Here is a 19,558-nt window from a genome sequence, read left to right as displayed (position 1 = left end):
GGTGTACCCTTTGCCCCACCTCCTATATTTAAGAAAATGTTTTCCATAGTAGACCCTAGAAGGGACGCATGGCAAACGGTCCCGAAGGTTGAGGGAGCTGTTTCAACACTAGCGAAGCGCACAACTATTCCTATAGAGGACAGCTGCGCTTTCAAAGATCCTATGGATAAAAAATTGGAAGGATTGCTTAAAAAGATTTTTGTTCAGCAAGGGTTCATCCTTCAACCAGCTACGTGTGTTATTACTGTCACTTCAGCGGCGTCCTTTTGGTTCGAAGAACTAGAAAGGTCGCTCCAGAAAGAGACTTCCTATGAAGAAGTCATGGACAGAATTCACGCATTAAAGCTAGCTAATTCCTTTATATTAGATGCCGCCTTTCAAATAACGAAATTGGCGGCGAAAAACTCAGGTTTTGCTATAGTAGCGCGGAGGGCGCTTTGGCTAAAATCCTGGTCGGCAGATGTGTCGTCCAAGACTAAGTTACTGAATATTCCTTTCAAGGGTAAGACCCTTTTTGGGCCCGAATTGAAGGAAATTATTTCAGACATCACTGGGGGTAAGGGCCATGCCCTCCCACAGGATAGGCCTTTTAAGGCTAAGAACAAGTCTAATTTTCGTTCCTTTCGCAATTTCAGGAACTGACCGGCTAACTCCACTGCCGCTAGACAAGAAGGTAACGCGGCCCAGCCCAAACCCGCTTGGAAGCCCATGCAAGGCTGGAACAAGGGTAAACAAACCAAGAAACCTGCTGCTACTACCAAGACAGCATGAAGGGGTAGCCCCCGATCCGGGACCGGATCTGGTAGGGGGCAGACTATCTCTCTTCGCTCAGGCTTGGGCAAGAGATGTTCTGGATCCCTGGGCACTAGAGATAGTTTCCAAGGGATACCTGTTAGAATTCAAGGGACTTCCTCCAAAGGGAAGGTTCCACCTGTCTCGCTTATCTTCAGACCAGATAAAGAAACAGGCATTCTTACATTGTGTAAGAGACCTATCAAATATGGGAGTGATAAACCCAGTCCCCTCCGGGGAACAAGGTCTAGGTTTTTACTCAAACCTGTTTGTGGTTCCCAAAAAAGAGGGAACTTTCAGGCCAATTCTGGATTTAAAGATATTAAACAAGTTCCTCAGAGTTCCATCCTTCAAGATGGAAACCATTCGGACAATCTTACCGACAATCCAGCAGGGTCAATTTTTGACTACCGTGGATCTAAAGGATGCGTATCTGCATATCCCAATCCACAAATCTCATCATCAGTTCCTGAGGTTCGCCTTTCTGGACAAACATTACCAGTTTGTGGCTCTTCCATTCGGTTTAGCCACCGCTCCCAGAATTTTCACAAAGGTGCTAGGGTCCCTTCTAGCGGTCCTAAGGCCGAGGGGCATCGCTGTAGCACCTTATCTAGACGACATCCTAATCCAAGCGTCGTCCCTTTCCAAAGCGAGGGCTCATACAGACATTGTGTTGGCCTTTCTCAGATCTCACGGGTGGAAGGTGAACATAGAAAAAAGTTCACTGTCACCGTCCACAAGGGTTCCTTTTCTGGGAACAATAATAGATTCTGTGGAAATGAAGATCTTTCTCACAGAAGTCAGAAAGGCAAAGTTTCTAAAAGCTTGTCGAGTTCTTCATTCTATTCCTCAACCCTCCATAGCTCAATGCATGGAAGTAATAGGACTAATGGTCGCAGCAATGGATGTGGTTCCTTTTGCTCGAATTCATCTAAGACCATTACAGCTATGCATGCTCAATCAGTGGAATGGGGACTATACAGACTTGTCTCCCCAAATTCAAGTAGACCAGGTAACCAGGGACTCACTTCTCTGGTGGTTGACCCAGGATCACCTGTCTCAGGGAATGAGTTTCCGCAGACCGGAGTGGGTCATCGTCACGACCGACGCCAGCCTCTTGGGGTGGGGCGCGGTCTGGGACTCCCTGAAAGCTCAGGGCCTATGGTCGCGGGAAGAGTCGCTTCTCCCGATAAACATTTTGGAACTAAGAGCTATATTCAATGCGCTCCTGGCTTGGCCTCAGCTAGCGGAAGCCAGGTTCATAAGATTTCAGTCGGACAACATAACGACTGTTGCGTACATCAATCATCAGGGGGGAACAAAGAGTTCCCTAGCGATGAAGGAAGTAACCAAGATAATCCAATGGGCAGAGAATCACTCCTGCCATCTATCTGCTATTCACATCCCAGGAGTAGACAACTGGGAGGCGGACTATTTGAGTCGTCAGACTTTCCATCCGGGGGAGTGGGAACTCCATCCGGAGGTCTTTGCTCAGTTAACCCAATTATGGGGCATTCCAGACATGGATCTAATGGCGTCCCGTCAGAACTTCAAGATACCTTGCTACGGGTCCAGATCCAGGGATCCCAAGGCGACTCTAGTGGATGCATTAGTGGCGCCTTGGTCGTTCAACCTAGCATATGTGTTTCCACCGTTTCCTCTCCTTCCCAGGCTCATAGCCAGGATCAAACAGGAGAAGGCCTTGGTGATTCTGATAGCTCCTGCGTGGCCACGCAGGACTTGGTATGCAGACCTGGTGAATATGTCATCGGCTCCACCATGGAAGCTACCTTTGAGACAGGATCTTCTAGTACAAGGTCCATTCGAACATCCAAATCTAGTTTCTCTGCAGCTGACTGCTTGGAAATTGAACGCTTGATTTTATCCAAGCGTGGGTTTTCAAATTCTGTGATAGATACTCTGGTCCAAGCCAGAAAACCTGTGACTAGAAAGATTTACCATAAAATATGGAAAATATATATCTGTTGGTGTGAATCCAAAGGATTCTCCTGGAGTAAGATTAAAATTCCAAAGATTCTCTCCTTTCTCCAAGAAGGTTTGGATAAAGGGTTGTCAGCTAGTTCTCTAAAAGGACAGATTTCTGCATTATCCGTCTTGTTGCACAAACGACTGGTAGCTTTGCCAGATGTACAAGCTTTTTGTTCAGGCTTTGGTTAGAATCAAGCCTGTTTACAGACCCATGACTCCTCCTTGGAGTCTAAATTTAGTTCTTTCAGTTCTTCAAGGGGTTCCGTTTGAACCTTTACATTCCTTAGATATTAAGTTATTATCTTGGAAGGTTCTGTTTTTGGTTGCTATTTCTTCTGCTAGAAGAGTTTCTGAATTATCTGCTTTGCAGTGTAATCCACCATATCTGGTTTTTCATTCAGATAAGGTTGTTTTGCGTACTAAGCCTGGTTTTCTTCCAAAAGTTGTTTCCAACAAGAACATCAACCAGGAAATAGTTGTTTACACAACGTTTATTACACAATTTAGATGTTGTTCGTGCTTTAAAGTTCTATTTAGAAGCAACAAAAGATTTTAGACAAACCTCATCTTTGTTTGTCGTTTACTCTGGTAAGAGGAGAGGTTAAAAAGCTACTGCTACCTCTCTCTCTTTCTGGCTGAAAAGCATTATCCGCTTGGCTTATGAGACTGCCGGACGGCAGCCTCCTGACCGTATCACAGCTCACTCTACTAGGGCTGTGGCTTCCACATGGGCCTACAAGAACGAGGCTTCTGTTGACCAGATATGTAAGGCAGCGACTTGGTCTTCTCTGCACACTTTTGCCAAATTCTACAAATTTGATACTTTTGCTTCTTCGGAGGCTATTTTTGGGAGAAAGGTTTTGCAAGCCGTGGTGCCTTCCGTTTAGGTAACCTGATTTGCTCCCTCCCTTCATCCGTGTCCTAAAGCTTTGGTATTGGTTCCCACAAGTAATGGATGACGCCGTGGACCGGACACACCAATGTTGGAGAAAACAGAATTTATGCTTACCTGATAAATTACTTTCTCCAACTTTCATGTAATTAGCAAGAGTCCATGAGCTAGTGACGTATGGGATATACATTCCTACCAGGAGGGGCTAAGTTTCCCAAACCTTAAAATGCCTATAAATACACCCCTCACCACACCCACAATTCAGTTTTACAAACTTTGCCTCCGATGGAGGTGGTGAAGTAAGTTTGTGCTAGATTCTACGTTGATATGCGCTCCGCAGCAAGTTGGAGCCCGGTTTTCCTCTCAGCGTGCAGTGAATGTCAGAGGGATGTGAGGAGAGTATTGCCTATTTGAATGCAGTGATCTCCTTCTACGTGGTCTATTTCATAGGTTCTCTGTTATCGGTCGTAGAGATTCATCTCTTACCTCCCTTTTCAGATCGACGATATACTCTTATATATACCATTACCTCTGCTGATTCTCGTTTCAGTACTGGTTTGGCTTTCTACAAACATGTAGATGAGTGTCCTGGGGTAAGTAAATCTTATTTTCTGTGACACTCTAAGCTATGGTTGGGCACTTTGTTTATAAAGTTCTAAATATATGTATTCAAACATTTATTTGCCTTGACTCAGAATGTTCAACTTTCCTTATTTTTCAGACAGTCAGTTTCATATTTGGGATAATGCATTTGATTTAATCATTTTTTCTTACCTTCAAAAATTTGACTCTTTTTCCCTGTGGGCTGTTAGGCTCGCGGGGGCTGAAAATGCTTCATTTTATTGCGTCATTCTTGGCGCGGACTTTTTTGGCGCAAAAATTCCGTTTCCGGCGTCATACGTGTCGCCGGAAGTTGCGTCATTTTTTGACGTTATTTTGCGCCAAAAATGTCGGCGTTCCGGATGTGGCATCATTTTTGGCGCCAAAAGCATTTAGGCGCTAAATAATGTGGGCGTCTTATTTGGCGCTAAAAAATATGGGCGTCGCTTTTGTCTCCACATTATTTAAGTCTAATTTTTCATTGCTTCTGGTTGCTAGAAGCTTGTTCTTTGGCATTTTTTCCCATTCCTGAAACTGTCATTTAAGGAATTTGATCAATTTTGCTTTATATGTTGTTTTTTCTCTTACATATTGCAAGATGTCTCACGTTGCATCTGAGTCAGAAGATACTACAGGAAAATCGCTGTCTAGTGCTGGATCTACCAAAGCTAAGTGTATCTGCTGTAAACTTTTGGTAGCTATTTCTCCGGCTGTTGTTTGTATTAATTGTCATGACAAACTTGTTAATGCAGATAATATTTCCTTTAGTAAAGTACCATTGTCTGTTGCAGTTCCTTCAACATCTAAGGTGCAGAATGTTCCTGATAATATAAGAGATTTTGTTTCTGAATCCATCAAGAAGGCTATGTCTGTTATTTCTCCTTCTAGTAAACGTAAAAAATCTTTTAAAACTTCTCTCCCTACAGATGAATTTTTAAATGAACATCATCATTCTGATTCTGATGACTCTTCTGGTTCAGAGGATTCTGTCTCAGAGATTGATGCTGATAAATCTTCATATTTATTTAAAATGGAATTTATTCGTTCTTTACTTAAAGAAGTACTAATTGCTTTAGAAATAGAGGATTCTGGTCCTCTTGATACTAATTCTAAACGTTTAGATAAGGTATTTAAATCTCCTGTGGTTATTCCAGAAGTTTTTCCTGTTCCTAATGCTATTTCTGCAGTAATTTCCAAAGAATGGGATAAATTGGGTAATTCATTTATTCCTTCTAAACGTTTTAAGCAATTATATCCTGTACCGTCTGACAGGTTAGAATTTTGGGACAAAATCCCTAAAGTTGATGGGGCTATTTCTACCCTTGCTAAACGTACTACCATTCCTACGTCAGATGGTACTTCGTTTAAAGATCCTTTAGATAGGAAAATTGAATCCTTTCTAAGAAAAGCTTACCTGTGTTCAGGTAATCTTCTTAGACCTGCTATATCTTTGGCTGATGTTGCTGCAGCTTCAACTTTTTGGTTGGAAACTTTAGCGCAACAAGTAACAAATCATGATTCTCATGATATTATTATTCTTCTTCAGCATGCTAATAATTTTATCTGTGATGCCATTTTTGACATTATCTGAGTTGATGTCAGGTTTATGTCTCTAGCTATTTTAGCTAGAAGAGCTTTATGGCTTAAGACTTGGAATGCTGATATGGCTTCTAAATCAACTCTACTTTCCATTTCTTTCCAGGGTAACTAATTATTTGGTTCTCAGTTGGATTCTATTATCTCAACTGTTACTGGTGGGAAAGGAACTTTTTTACCACAGGATAAAAAATCTAAAGGTAAAAGCAGGGCTAATAATCGTTTTCGTTCCTTTCGTTTCAACAAAGAACAAAAGCCTGATCCTTCATCCTCAGGAGCAGTTTCAGTTTGGAAACCATCTCCAGTCTGGAATAAATCCAAGCCTGCTAGAAAGGCAAAGCCTGCTTCTAAGTCCACATGAAGGTGCGGCCCTCATTCCAGCTCAGCTGGTAGGGGGCAGGTTACGTTTTTTCAAAGAAATTTGGATCAATTCTGTTCACAATCTTTGGATTCAGAACATTGTTTCAGAAGGGTACAGAATTGGTTTCAAGATGAGACCTCCTGCAAAGAGATTTTTTCTTTCCCGTGTCCCAGTAAATCCAGTGAAAGCTCAAGCATTTCTGAATTGTGTTTCAGATCTAGAGTTGGCTGGAGTAATTATGCCAGTTCCAGTTCCGGAACAGGGGATGGGGTTCTATTCAAATCTCTTCATTGTACCAAAGAAGGAGAATTCCTTCAGACCAGTTCTGGATCTAAAAATATTGAATCGTTATGTAAGGATACCAACGTTCAAGATGGTAACTGTAAGGACTATCTTGCCTTTTGTTCAGCAAGGGAATTATATGTCCACAATAGATTTACAGGATGCATATCTGCATATTCCGATTCATCCAGATCATTATCAGTTCCCGAGATTCTCTTTTCTGGACAAGCATTACCAGTTTGTGGCTCTACCGTTTGGCCTAGCTACAGCTCCAAGAATTTTTACAAAGGTTCTCGGTGCCCTTCTGTCTGTAATCAGAGAACAGGGTATTGTGGTATTTCCTTATTTTGACGATATCTTGGTACTTGCTCAGTCTTTACATTTAGCAGAATCTCATACGAATCGACTTGTGTTGTTTCTTCAAGATCATGGTTGGAGGATCAATTTACCAAAAAGTTCATTGATTCCTCAGTCAAGGGTAACCTTTCTGGGTTTCCAGATAGATTCAGTGTCCATGACTCTGTCTTTAACAGACAAGAGACGTCTAAAATTGATTTCAGCTTGTCGAAACCTTCAGTCACAATCATTCCCTTCGGTAGCCTTATGCATGGAAATTCTAGGTCTTATGACTGCTGCATCGGACGCGATCCCCTTTGCTCGTTTTCACATGCGACCTCTTCAGCTTTGTATGCTGAATCAATGGTGCAAGGATTACACAAAGATATCTCAATTAATATCTTTAAAACCGATTGTTCGACACTCTCTAACGTGGTGGACAGGCTTCCGACCTGGACTGTAATTTCAACAGATGCAAGTCTCACAGGTTGGGGAGCTGTGTGGGGATCTCTGACGGCACAAGGAGTTTGGGAATCTCAGGAGGTGAGATTACCGATCAATATTTTGGAACTCCGTGCAATTTTCAGAGCTCTTCAGTTTTGGCCTCTTCTGAAGAGAGAATCGTTCATTTGTTTTCAGACAGACAATGTCACAACTGTGGCATACATCAATCATCAAGGAGGGACTCACAGTCCTCTGGCTATGAAAGAAGTATCTCGAATTTTGGTTTGGGCGGAATCCAGCTCCTGCCTAATCACTGCGGTTCATATCCCAGGTGTAGACAATTGGGAAGCGGATTATCTCAGTCGCCAAACGTTGCATCCGGGCGAATGGTCTCTTCACCCAGAGGTATTTCTTCAGATTGTTCAAAGGTGGGAACTTCCAGAAATAGATCTGATGGCGTCTCATCTAAACAAGAAACTTCCCAGATATCTGTCCAGATCCCGGGATCCTCAGGCGGAGGCAGTGGATGCATTATCACTTCCTTGGAAGTATCATCCTGCCTATGTCTTTCCGCCTCTAGTTCTTCTTCCAAGAGTAATCTCCAAGATTCTGAAGGAATGCTCGTTTGTTCTGCTGGTAGTTCCGGCATGGCCTCACAGGTTTTGGTATGCGGATCTTGTCCGGATGGCCTCTTGCCAACCGTGGACTCTTCCGTTAAGACCAGACCTTCTGTCACAAGGTCTTTTCTTCCATCAGGATCTGAAATCCTTAAATTTAAAGGTATGGAGATTGAACGCTTGATTCTTGGTCAAAGAGGTTTCTCTGACTCTGTGATTAATACTATGTTACAGGCTCGTAAATCTGTATCTAGAGAGATATATTATAGAGTCTGGAAGACTTATATTTCTTGGTGTCTTTCTCATCATTTTTCTTGGCATTCTTTTAGAATACCGAGAATTTTACAGTTTCTTCAGGATGGTTTAGATAAGGGTTTGTCTGCAAGTTCCTTGAAGGGACAAATCTCTGCTCTTTCTGTTCTTTTCCACAGAAAGATTGCTATTCTTCCTGATATTCATTGTTTTGTACAAGCTTTGGTTCGTATAAAACCTGTCATTAAGTCTATTTCTCCTCCTTGGAGTTTGAATTTGGTTCTGGGAGCTCTTCAAGCTCCTCCCTTTGAACCTATGCATTCATTGGACATTAAATTACTTTCTTGGAAAGTTTTGTTCCTTTTGGCCATCTCTTCTGCCAGAAGAGTTTCTGAATTATCTGCTCTTTCTTGTGAGTCTCCTTTTCTGATTTTTCATCAGGATAAGGCGGTGTTGCGAACTTCTTTTGAATTTTTACCTAAAGTTGTGAATTCCAACAACATTAGTAGAGAAATTGTGGTTCCTTCATTATGTCCTAATCCTAAGAATTCTAAGGAGAAATCATTGCATTCTTTGGATGTTGTTAGAGCTTTGAAATATTATGTTGAAGCTACTAAATCTTTTCGAAAGACTTCTAGTCTATTTGTTATCTTTTCCGGTTCTAGACAAGGCCAGAAAGCTTCTGCTATTTCTTTGGCATCTTGGTTGAAATCTTTGATTCATCTTGCCTATGTTGAGTCGGGTAAAACTCCGCCTCAGAGGATTACAGCTCATTCTACCAGGTCAGTTTCTACTTCCTGGGCGTTTAGGAATGAAGCTTCGGTTGATCAGATTTGCAAAGCAGCAACTTGGTCCTCTTTGCATACTTTTACTAAATTCTACCATTTTGATGTATTTTATTCTTCTGAAGCAGTTTTTGGTAGAAAAGTTCTTCAGGCAGCGGTTTCAGTCTGAATCTTCTGCTTATGTTTTTCATTAAACTTTATTTTGGGTGTGGATTATTTTCAGCAGGAATTGGCTGTCTTTATTTTATCCCTCCCTCTCTAGTGACTCTTGTGTGGAAAGATCCACATCTTGGGTAATCATTATCCCATACGTCACTAGCTCATGGACTCTTGCTAATTACATGAAAGAAAACATAATTTATGTAAGAACTTACCTGATAAATTCATTTCTTTCATATTAGCAAGAGTCCATGAGGCCCGCCCTTTTTTTGTGGTGGTTATGATTTTTGTATAAAGCACAATTATTCCAATTCCTTATTTTATATGCTTTCGCACTTTTTTATCACCCCACTTCTTGGCTATTCGTTAAACTGAATTGTGGGTGTGGTGATGGGTGTATTTATAGGCATTTTGAGGTTTGGGAAACTTTGCCCCTCCTGGTAGGAATGTATATCCCATACGTCACTAGCTCATGGACTCTTGCTAATATGAAAGAAATGAATTTATCAGGTAAGTTCTTACATAAATTATGTTTTCTCCAACGGTGTGTCCGGTCCACGGCCCGCCCTGGTTTTTTAATCAGGTTGAAAAATTTTTCTTTACACACTACAGTCACCACGGCACCCTATAGTTTCTCCTTTTTCTCCTAACCGTCGGTCGAATGACTGGGGGGCGGAGCCAGAGGGGGAGCTATATGGACAGCTCTTGCTGTGTGCTCTCCTTGCCTTTCCCTGTGGGGTAGAATATTTCCCACAAGTAATGGATGACGCCGTGGACCGGACACACCGTTGGAGAAAGTAATTTATCCGGTAAGCATAAATTCTGTTTTTATGCAGTAGGCCAGTTATGCAGTAGTAGTACTAGCAGAGCTGGGGTATCTTTTGCAACAGACAGGACTGCAACTGAGCATAAACAACTTGCCTTTTTTATATCAAAACCAACAAGCAGAAGCACAATTAGAAAACTGGAAGCTAAACAGCCCTTTATAATGTGATTAAAGGGATAGAGATCTGCCAATGTTTCTGTCATGTATTTAAGAAAATAAACATTAGAAAAGTTTGTTCCATGAAATAACCTGAATTTTCTTATCAAATTAAAGACTTTCTATGCAGTGATTTAAATGGATGTGGTTTTCTCCAGAATACAAACCGCAATCGGTTAATTGAATATCTTTGAGCCGGTTTTGCCTGATGACTGCTAATGTAAGGTTTCTAAGCTTTAAGTGACACTTTTGTAATGTTTAAAACATGCTATTTAAACAGTGGTTGCCATATGCAGTTTGATGAAGTTCTTTCTAGCAGGCATGGGGCTAACTAAATGATCCACCTCCCTTTAACTGTTGTTTTTGTTGTATTGTTGTCACTTAGTTGGGAAATTGGTGTGAATCTTTCCCCCTTATTAGATTGAAACATTTGTTGATTTTATCAGCGATATTGAATATAAACCCCCTTTTGTATGTTGCATTTTAATTTTTTTAGAACCATTGAAGCTTTAAAATAATGCAGCATTATATTTTTCCAATGTTGCCTCTACTTTTAGTTTACAGTCGCTGAATGAGACACTGTCTTCAAGTTCAAAAGAAGAAGGAAAATCAGTTGTGGAAAAACAGGTATTTAAATTTTAAAACTGTGAAAAGCCCATATATATTTTCTCACCAGACAGATTGCAGATTATCTCTTAACCTTTTGTACTATTAATAGCTGAATATATAAAAAGACAAATGAGTAATGGGTTTTGTAATGAAGTATGTCCTCTTCTGTAAAGTTACAATTGTGGAAATATAGAAGAATTCGCACAGAACAGCATGCAAAATGAAGCACTCTTATGCCCAGACTCAAAGGCGGTAAAGTCCGGGTTTGAGATCAAATATAACTTTTATTGGTTTTGTAATAAAATCGAACACACAAGAACACAACATAAATGTTAAAACCAACAGTGTGAGATCCAATACTAAATGCGTGCGAAGTGGATGGTCAATGGCTAGAAATAATTAAACTCCTAGTATCACGAAAAGTCATATGATCAAAATTACAGCCTAATGTCCTCTTGGCAAACACCGGTAGGCGAGAGTTCACACGTGTAACATATACAGTTAAATTAGATCTCCAGACTGTAAGAGGAAAATGGGTCAGGTACCGTTGAATAATAGAATGTTGCTGAACCAGCCTGATGGTAACCAGATCAGCAAGTAACACTTGGTATTATTCTTGTATGTCATTCTGGCAGTTGTTATGCTAAACTGTTAAATTATATTAGTCACTCTGGATAAGTTTATTTGTGTGGTCATGAATGCCAAATGTTATTGGTATCACTATCGACTATTAGTATACACCTAGATTACGAGTTTTGCTGTAAGAGGGGTGCGTTGCTAACGTGCAGTTTATTCTCACCGCTCACTTACCTGCAGCGCTGGTATTATGGGTTTTTATAAACCCAGCGTTAACGGGCAAGAAGTGAGCGTAGAGCAAAATTGTGCTCCATACTGCACTCCAATACCAGGGCTGCTTAAGTCAGCGGTGAGCTGGTTGTATGTGCTCATGCACGATTTCCCCATAGACATCAATGGGGAGAGCCGGCTGAGAAAAAGTCTAACACCTGCAAAAAAGCAGCATATAACTCAGTAATGCAGCCCCATTGATTCCTATGGGGAAATAAAAGTTATGTTTACACCTAAAACCCTAACATGAACCCCGAGTCTAAACACCCCTTATCTTACATTTATTAACCCCTAATCTGCCGCTCCCGACATCGCCAACACCTACATTATATTTATTAACCCCTAATTTGCCGCTCCGGACATCGCTGCCACTATAATAAACATATATTAACCTCTAAACCGCAGCACTCCTGCCTCGCGAACATTAGTTCAATATTATTAACCCCTAACATCGCCGCCACCTATCTACATTTATTAACCCCTAATCTGCCGCCCCAACGTCGCCGCCACTATACTAAATGTATTAACCCCTAAACCTAAGTCTAACCCTAACTCTAACAACCCCTAATTTAAATATAATCTAAATAAATGTAAATAAAAGCCTACTATTATTACCTAAATTATTCCTATTTAAAACTAAATACTTACCTGTAAAATAAACCCTAAGCTAGCTACAATATAACTAATAGTTACATTGTATCTAGCTTAGGATTTATTTTTATTTTACAGGCAAGTTTGTATTTATTTTAACTAGGTAGAATAGTTATTAAATAGTTATTAACTATTTAATAACTACCTAGCTAAAATAAATCCACATTTACCTGCAAAATAAAACCTAACCTAAGTAACACCTAACCTAACCCTACAATTACATAAATTACCTAAATGAAATACAATTAAATAAAATTAGCTAAATTACAACCCCCCCCCCACACACTAAATTACAGAAAATAAAAAACAAATTGCAAGATCTTTAAACTAATTACACCTAATCTAAGAGCCCTATTAAAATAAAAAAAAGCCCACCCAAAATAAAAAAAAAAAAACCTAGCCTAAACTATCAATAGCCCTTAAAAGGGCCTTTTCCGGGGCATTGCCCCAAAGAAATCAGCTCTTTTACCTGAAAAAGAAATACAAACAACAACAGTAAAACCCACCACCCACACAACCAACCCACCAAATAAAAGCCTAACTAAAAAAAAACTAAGCTCCCCATTGCCCTGAAAAGGGCATTTGGATTGGCATTGCCCTTAAAAGGGCATTTAGCTCTTTTGCTGCCCAAAGCCCTAACCTAAAAATAAAACCCACCCAATACACCCTTAAAAAAATCCTAACACTAACCCCCGAAGATTCACTTACCGGGAGAAGTCTTCATCCAAGCGGCAAGATGTCCTCAACGAAGCCGGCAGAAGTGGTCCTCCAGACGGGCAGAAGTCTTCACTCAGACGGCATCTTCTATCTTCATCCTTCCAACACGAATTTTATCAGCCAATCAGAATCTAAGGGACGCTATCTTGGATGACGTCACTTAAAGGTACCTTCATTCAGCAAGAAGACGTCGGAAGAAGAGGATGCTCCGCGCCGGATGTCTTGAAGATGGAGCCGCTCCGCGTCGGAAGGATGAAGATAGAAGATGCCGTCTGGGTGAAGACTTCTGCCCGTCTGGAGGACCACTTATGCCGGTTTCTTTGAGGACATCTTGCCGCTTGGATGAAGACTTCTCCCGGTAAGTGAATTTTCGGGACTTAGTGTTTGGATTTTTTAAGGGTGTATTGAGTGGGTTTTATTTTTAGGTTAGGGCTTTGGGCAGCAATAGAGCTAAATGCCCTTTTAAGGGCAATGCCAATCCAAATGCCCTTTTCAGGGCAATGGGGAGCTTAGTTTTTTTTTAGTTAGGCTTTTATTTGGTGGGTTGGTTGTGTGGGTGGTAGGTTTTACTGTTGTTGTTTGTATTTCTTTTTCAGGTAAAAGAGCTGATTTCTTTGGTGCAATGCCCCGCAAAAGGCCCTTTTAAGTATTTTTTTTAAATAGGAATAATTTAGTTAATGATGGGAATTTTATTTAGATTTATTTAAATTATATTTAAGTTAGGGTTAGGTTTAGGGGTTAATAAATTGAGCATAGTGGCAGCAACATTGGGGACGGCAGATTAGGGGTTAATAAATTATAATATAGGTGCCGATGATGTAGGGGGCAGCAGATTAGGGGTTCATAATATTTAACTAGTGTTTGCGAGGCAGGAGTGTGGCGGTTTAGGGGTTAATATGTTTATTATAGTGGCGGCGATGTCTGGAGCGGCAGATTTGGGGTTAATAAGTATAATGTAGGTGGCGGCGATGTCCGGAGCGGCAGGTTAGGGGTTTAAAGTATAATGTAGGTGGCGGCGATGTTAGGGGCGGCAGATTAGGGGTTAATAATATTTAACTAGTGTTTGCGAAGCAGGAGTGTGGCGGTTTAGGGGTTAATATGATTATTATAGTGGCGGCGATGTCTGGAGCGGCAGATTAGGGGTTAATAATTTAATTTTAGTGTTTGTGATGCGGGAGGGCCTCGGTTTAGGGGTTAATAGGTAGTATATGGGATTAGCTACTATGTCTTGCTGATACTATCCGTACTTGATGGGACTGTAATGTTATCTCATACAGTCACCAATGATCAGTTAGTATCGATGACTAATATTGAATAGTGCTTAGGTGTTATTCTTTACATCATCTAGTAACTAGTTAACACTTCAACATATGTGGCGATTAATCGTAGTGAGACAAGTTATAGTCTCATAACATCTCCTTGCCAGCACGTCTCCCTTCAACGTGGGAAAGATTAAATAGTGGGTAAGTATTGGAATATGCTGCTTGGTCTCTACTAACACTGTACGTGTTTTATAGGACTGAGATGCTATCTGTTAAGGCCACATGATGATCAAATTGTGTCAGTCATTAACATTGGGTAATGTTTTATTGTGTATCTTTATATTATTTTGTAACCTGTTGATACCTCAACACTTGTAGCAATTATTTGAAATGAGAAGGGTTTTGTAACATCTCCTTGCCAGCAAGTCACGCTTCAGCATTAATATTATATGGCGTGCTGACGGTAATGCTAGACTATATTCATCATATTTTTGTGTTTGCTTAAGTGTTTACTGGTTCAAATAGTTATAAATGACACACGTGGATATTACCATAAACGATTATTGCTAAACTCCTGCAAGATACTTTATCAATAATTGTATACTACAACAATTCATGTTGCTACAATGTTGCTATGGTCATGTAGTTTGCAGCACGATTTTGTAGCGTGTATTTATAGCGAGAGAAATTTTGGTCTCATAACATCTCTATGCCAGCAAATCACGCTTCAGCGTTGACTTTATATAGCGTGCTGACAGTGATGTTGGGTTCACTTTGGTGTTTGCAAGTTCGAATAATTATAACTAACATACGTAGATATTCCCCACTGTTTAATTATTAATAAGTTACAGCAAGATAAATCGGCGTGCTGACGGTGGTGCTAAACTATAATCATTGCTTTGGTGTTTTCTTATGTGTTTGCTAGTTCAAATAGTCATGAATGACGTACATAGGTATTACCACTGGTGAATATTTCTAAACTCAGGCAAGATAATTAATACCTTGATACTACAGTGATTCGTATTACTACTATGTGGCTGTAGTCATGTCTTTTACAGCTAGTATTTAAAGCGAGAAAGTTATTAGTCTCCTAACATTTACGTACCAGCAAATCACGGTTCAGCGTTAATATTGCGGGCTGACAGATGTTAAATATATTAGTCTCTATGGTGTTAACAAGATTGTTAATAAACTACGGTAAAACTAAGTGGTGACATATACAGATACAATTAGATAGACAGCTGAGTAGTAACCACTCAGACTGATAACCCTCAACATCCGCAGGGGGACAACGGGAAGAGCGACACTTATAACACAAGTGAACTCTCGCCTACCGGTGTTCGCCAAGAGGACATTAGGCTGTAATTTTGATCATATGACTTTTCGTGATACTAGGAGATTATTTCTAGGCATTGACCATCCACTTAGTATCACACGCATTTAGTATTGGATTCAGTCTCACACTGTTGGTTTTAACATTTATGTTGTGTTCTTGTGTGTTCAATTTTATTATAAAACCAATAAAAGTTATATTTCTTTCTAATGGCATGGTGAGTCCACGGATCATCTAATTACTATTGGGAATATTACTCCTGCCTAGCAGGAGGCGGCAAAGAGCACCACAGCAAAGCTATTAAATATCTCCTCCCTTCCCTCCAACCCCAGTCATTCTCTTTGCCTACGTTAAGAGCAAGGAGGTGGCAAAATTTAGGTGTCTGGAAGACGATTCTTCAATCAAGATTTTATTATTTCTTTCTAATGACACGATGAGTCCACGGATCATCATTAATTAATGTTGGGAAAATCACTCCTGCCCAACAGGAGGCGGCAAATAGCACCACAGCAAAGCTGTTAAATATCACCTCCCTTTTATCCCACCCCAGTCATTCTCTTTGCCTACGTTAGAGCAAGGAAGTGGTAAAGTTAGGTGTTAAAGATTCTTCAATCAAGAGTTTATTATTTTTTAAGTAGTGCAAGATTGTGCTGCTTTGTTCTGGGGTGTAGCCGTAGTCCATATCAGTCTCTTCAGTAGAGCAGTGGTGGCTTTAGAGCAATGGGAACTTGTGGGACATAATTCTCACTGCGCCTCCCATGTAATTTATGCTGTCCTCATCCTGATAGCCTAAGTAAGATTACTCAGGCTTTATCTTTTCTCCACGATGTGAGGTAGAGGACCTCTCAAACCTGGTGAGCTGCCTTGCTGTCTGGCAGATTTACAAGGTAAGTGCTGACTTTTTATTCTGGGTCTGGGAAATAAAGTGCTCCACTTCCTCTGAGATCTTTTATTTACCTGGGACACAGAGCCTCCATATATATAAGAAGAGGGGATTATATGACAGCACTTTTTAGACAGACACTGTGGCTGAGGAGATAAACTCAAGATGAGGTGTTTTTCACTGCTCACAGTGGCTTAAATCACTGAGGCTGGGGAGATTGTCTCAGTATGTGGTGGTTTCACTGTTCACATATAGCACTGGCTAAGCAGCTGCCTAGCAAGTTCGGAAGAGTTGTAAAGAGGCTTGACAGAATGTTTATTTAACTCCCGGCGGCTTAACTTTAACAAGAATCATGGCGACCGGGAGATTGCCTTTTGAAACGCCCACGATGGGCGGAGCTATGTGTGGCGCCAATTTGCTTTGCTCACCTCTTTCTCTGCACTTCCTGTTACTGGAAGGAACGGAGCAGAGTCCTCAGAGTGTTTACTCATGTGTTAGGAATACAATACATACTGATTACTACACCCTTTGAAATGTTAGTGCCACTTTATAAAACCGGACAGCGCTACAGCTGAGTTCCGGATCTTTTTCTGTGAGGATTATAACTGGTGTCAGAAGGGTTAATAGGCACCTCAGCAAGGTTAAGCTGAGGTGTAGAGGGGTTCTGCAGTATTTGTGTACCTAATTAACCTTTTCTGCACACAAAAATAAAAGTTATGCTTTAAAATTTAAAGAAAAAGTAATGTTTTTCTGTTTTAATTCTTATTAAAAAATGTAAGATTTTTTTTAATAATTCATTCATTGTGAGTCAGAATGGACCAAGAGGCCCTGCAAAGTGTCACTTGTTCCTTATATTTTTGATGCCAATGTGGTTCCCAATCCCTTTCTGTTCCTCATGTGTTGAGAGAATTTTAAATTATAGGGATAGACTTTTTTCTGAGCCAACTCCTTCTAAGGCGGATGCTGTTCAGGAATCTGACAATGTTCAATATATGCCGCAACTGTCTCCTCAAGTGTCCCAAATGTTATCGCCCACACATGCAGTGCCCTGCGCTTCCTCTCAAACTCCACCTGGAGTTACCTTGCAAATAAAGGTTGCTAATACAGTAGTGGCTATTCCGAATTTTTCTTCCCAGAAGCCTGAGGAAGATACTTCGGTAGTATCTGAGGGGGAAATTTCAGACTCGGACAGTGTAATGCCTTTATCTGATACTGAGGTTGTTTCCTCCAGGTTTTAGCTACCCTGGACGACTCCGTCACTACTGGTGTAGTCAATCCTACAAAGTACAGTAAAGCTAAACAAGTATTTTGACGTGCCCTCCATGGTCGAAGTATTTCCTGCACCAGACAGGGCTACAGAGATTATGGCTAAGGAATGGGAGAAACCAGGTATCCCTTTTTCTCCATCTCCTAATTTTAAAAGGATGTTTTCTATAGCAGACTCTATTAAGGAGTCTTGGCTGACGGTTCCCTAGGTGGAAGGGGCAATTTCCACACCAGTCAGAGGACTACTATTCCCATAGAGGATAGTTGTTAACGTCACTAGTGCGGCAGCATACTGGTTTGATGTATTGTCTGTTTCTATCGGACAGACACTCCCCTCGAAGTAATCCAGGATTGGATAAGGGCCTTGAGGTTAACCAACTTTATTACAGATGCTTCCCTTCAGGTTATTACGGGGAGCTAAGATTTCAGGCTTTCTATGTTGGCCCGTTGAGCGATATGGTTAAAATCCTGGTCTGCGGATGTCTCATCTAAGTCTAAACTTTTGGCAATTCCTTACAAGGGAAAGACCTTGTTTGGACCTGGTTTGACGGATATAACTCTGATATTACGGGAGGTAAGGGATATTCCCTTCCTCAGGATAAGAGAAATAAAAAGGACGTCAGACTGATTTTCGTTCCTTTCGAATTTTCAAGGAAAATCCTTCAACGCGTGAGCAGTCCAAGCCTTCCTGGAGACCCAATCAGTCTTGGAATAGGGAAAAGCAATCCAAAAAGCCTGCTGTTGAATCAAAGACAGCATGAAGAGCCTGCCTCCGATCCGGGATCGGATCTTGTGGGGGGCAGGTTTTCCTTCTTCGTTCAAGCTTGGTTTTGAGATACAAACTGGCGTTTAAGATATTTCCTCCCAGGGGTAGGTTCTGCCTTCTAGATTTTCTTCAGACCAGACAAAAAGAGATGCGTTCTTACACTTGTTCGGAACCTCTCCGACGTGGGTGTGATGGTTTCTGTTCCAAAGCAGAAACGAGGTCTGGGATTCCAGATTCCAATCTGTTCGTGATTCCCAAGAAGGAGGGAACCGTCAGACCAATTTTACTCATGAGTCTAATCAAGTTTCTCAGAGTGCTGTCCTTCAAGATGGAGACTATTCGTTCCATTCTTCCTTGGGTCCAAGAGGGTCAGTTAATATGACCACAGTAGATTAAAGGACGCTTAATTGCAGGTTCCCACCCACAAGGACCATCACAATTTTCTAAGGTTTGCCTTTCTAGACAAACACTTCCAGCTCGGGGCTCTTCCATTCGGCCTTGCCACAGCTCCCAGAATTTTTTCATCTCTCGGATGGAAGGGAAATTTGGAAAAGAGTTCCTTAGTTCTAACTACAAGGGTAGTTTTTTTTTTTTAGGGTCCATAATAGACTCCTTATCAATAAATTTTTCTGACACAAGTCAGGAATTTTTTTTTTTTTTTTTAAATTCTTGCCTAGCACATCAGTCCTCTCCTCGGTCATCAGTGGCTCAGTGTATGGAGGTAATTGGGCTGATGGTAGCGACAATGGACATCATTTCCACCTTAGACTTCTGCAGTTAATCATGCTCAGGCAGTGGAACGGAGATTATGCGGATCTGTCTCCGCTATTACAGCTGGAGCAGGAGACAAAGGATCTCTACTTTAGTGGTTGTCTCAGGATCACCTCTCCCAGGGAACCTGCTTTTGCAGATCTTCTTGGGTGATTGTGACAACAGATGCCAGCCTTCTGGGATGGGGAGCAGTTTGGGGCTCTCTAAAGGCTCAGGGAACATGGACTCGGTTGGAGTCTGTTCTACCCAGAAACATTCTAGAATTGAGAGCAATCTTCAATGCTCTCCTGGCCTGGCCTCGGTTAGCTTCGGCCCGGTTCATCAGGTTCCAGTCGGATAATATAACTTCAGTGGCTTACTCCACCCG

The 19,558-nt window shown here is 41.1% G+C and overlaps 1 protein-coding gene across 1 annotated transcript in view; it reads left to right on the top strand.

The window, feature by feature from the left end:
- The window catches only part of DNAJC2 (DnaJ heat shock protein family (Hsp40) member C2), a 155,134-nt gene that overhangs the window by 47,794 nt on the left and 87,782 nt on the right, over positions 1-19,558 (top strand). The window contains exon 12 of the mRNA XM_053716540.1: positions 10,645-10,714. Coding sequence (XP_053572515.1) covers positions 10,645-10,714 — 70 coding nt within the window. The remainder of the gene's footprint in view (positions 1-10,644; positions 10,715-19,558) is intronic.

The sequence above is a fragment of the Bombina bombina genome, chromosome 6 (genome assembly GCF_027579735.1).
Source record: "Bombina bombina isolate aBomBom1 chromosome 6, aBomBom1.pri, whole genome shotgun sequence".
In the NCBI taxonomy this organism is placed as follows: Eukaryota; Metazoa; Chordata; class Amphibia; order Anura; family Bombinatoridae; genus Bombina; species Bombina bombina.
This window is presented reverse-complemented; position numbering and strand designations above follow the sequence as displayed.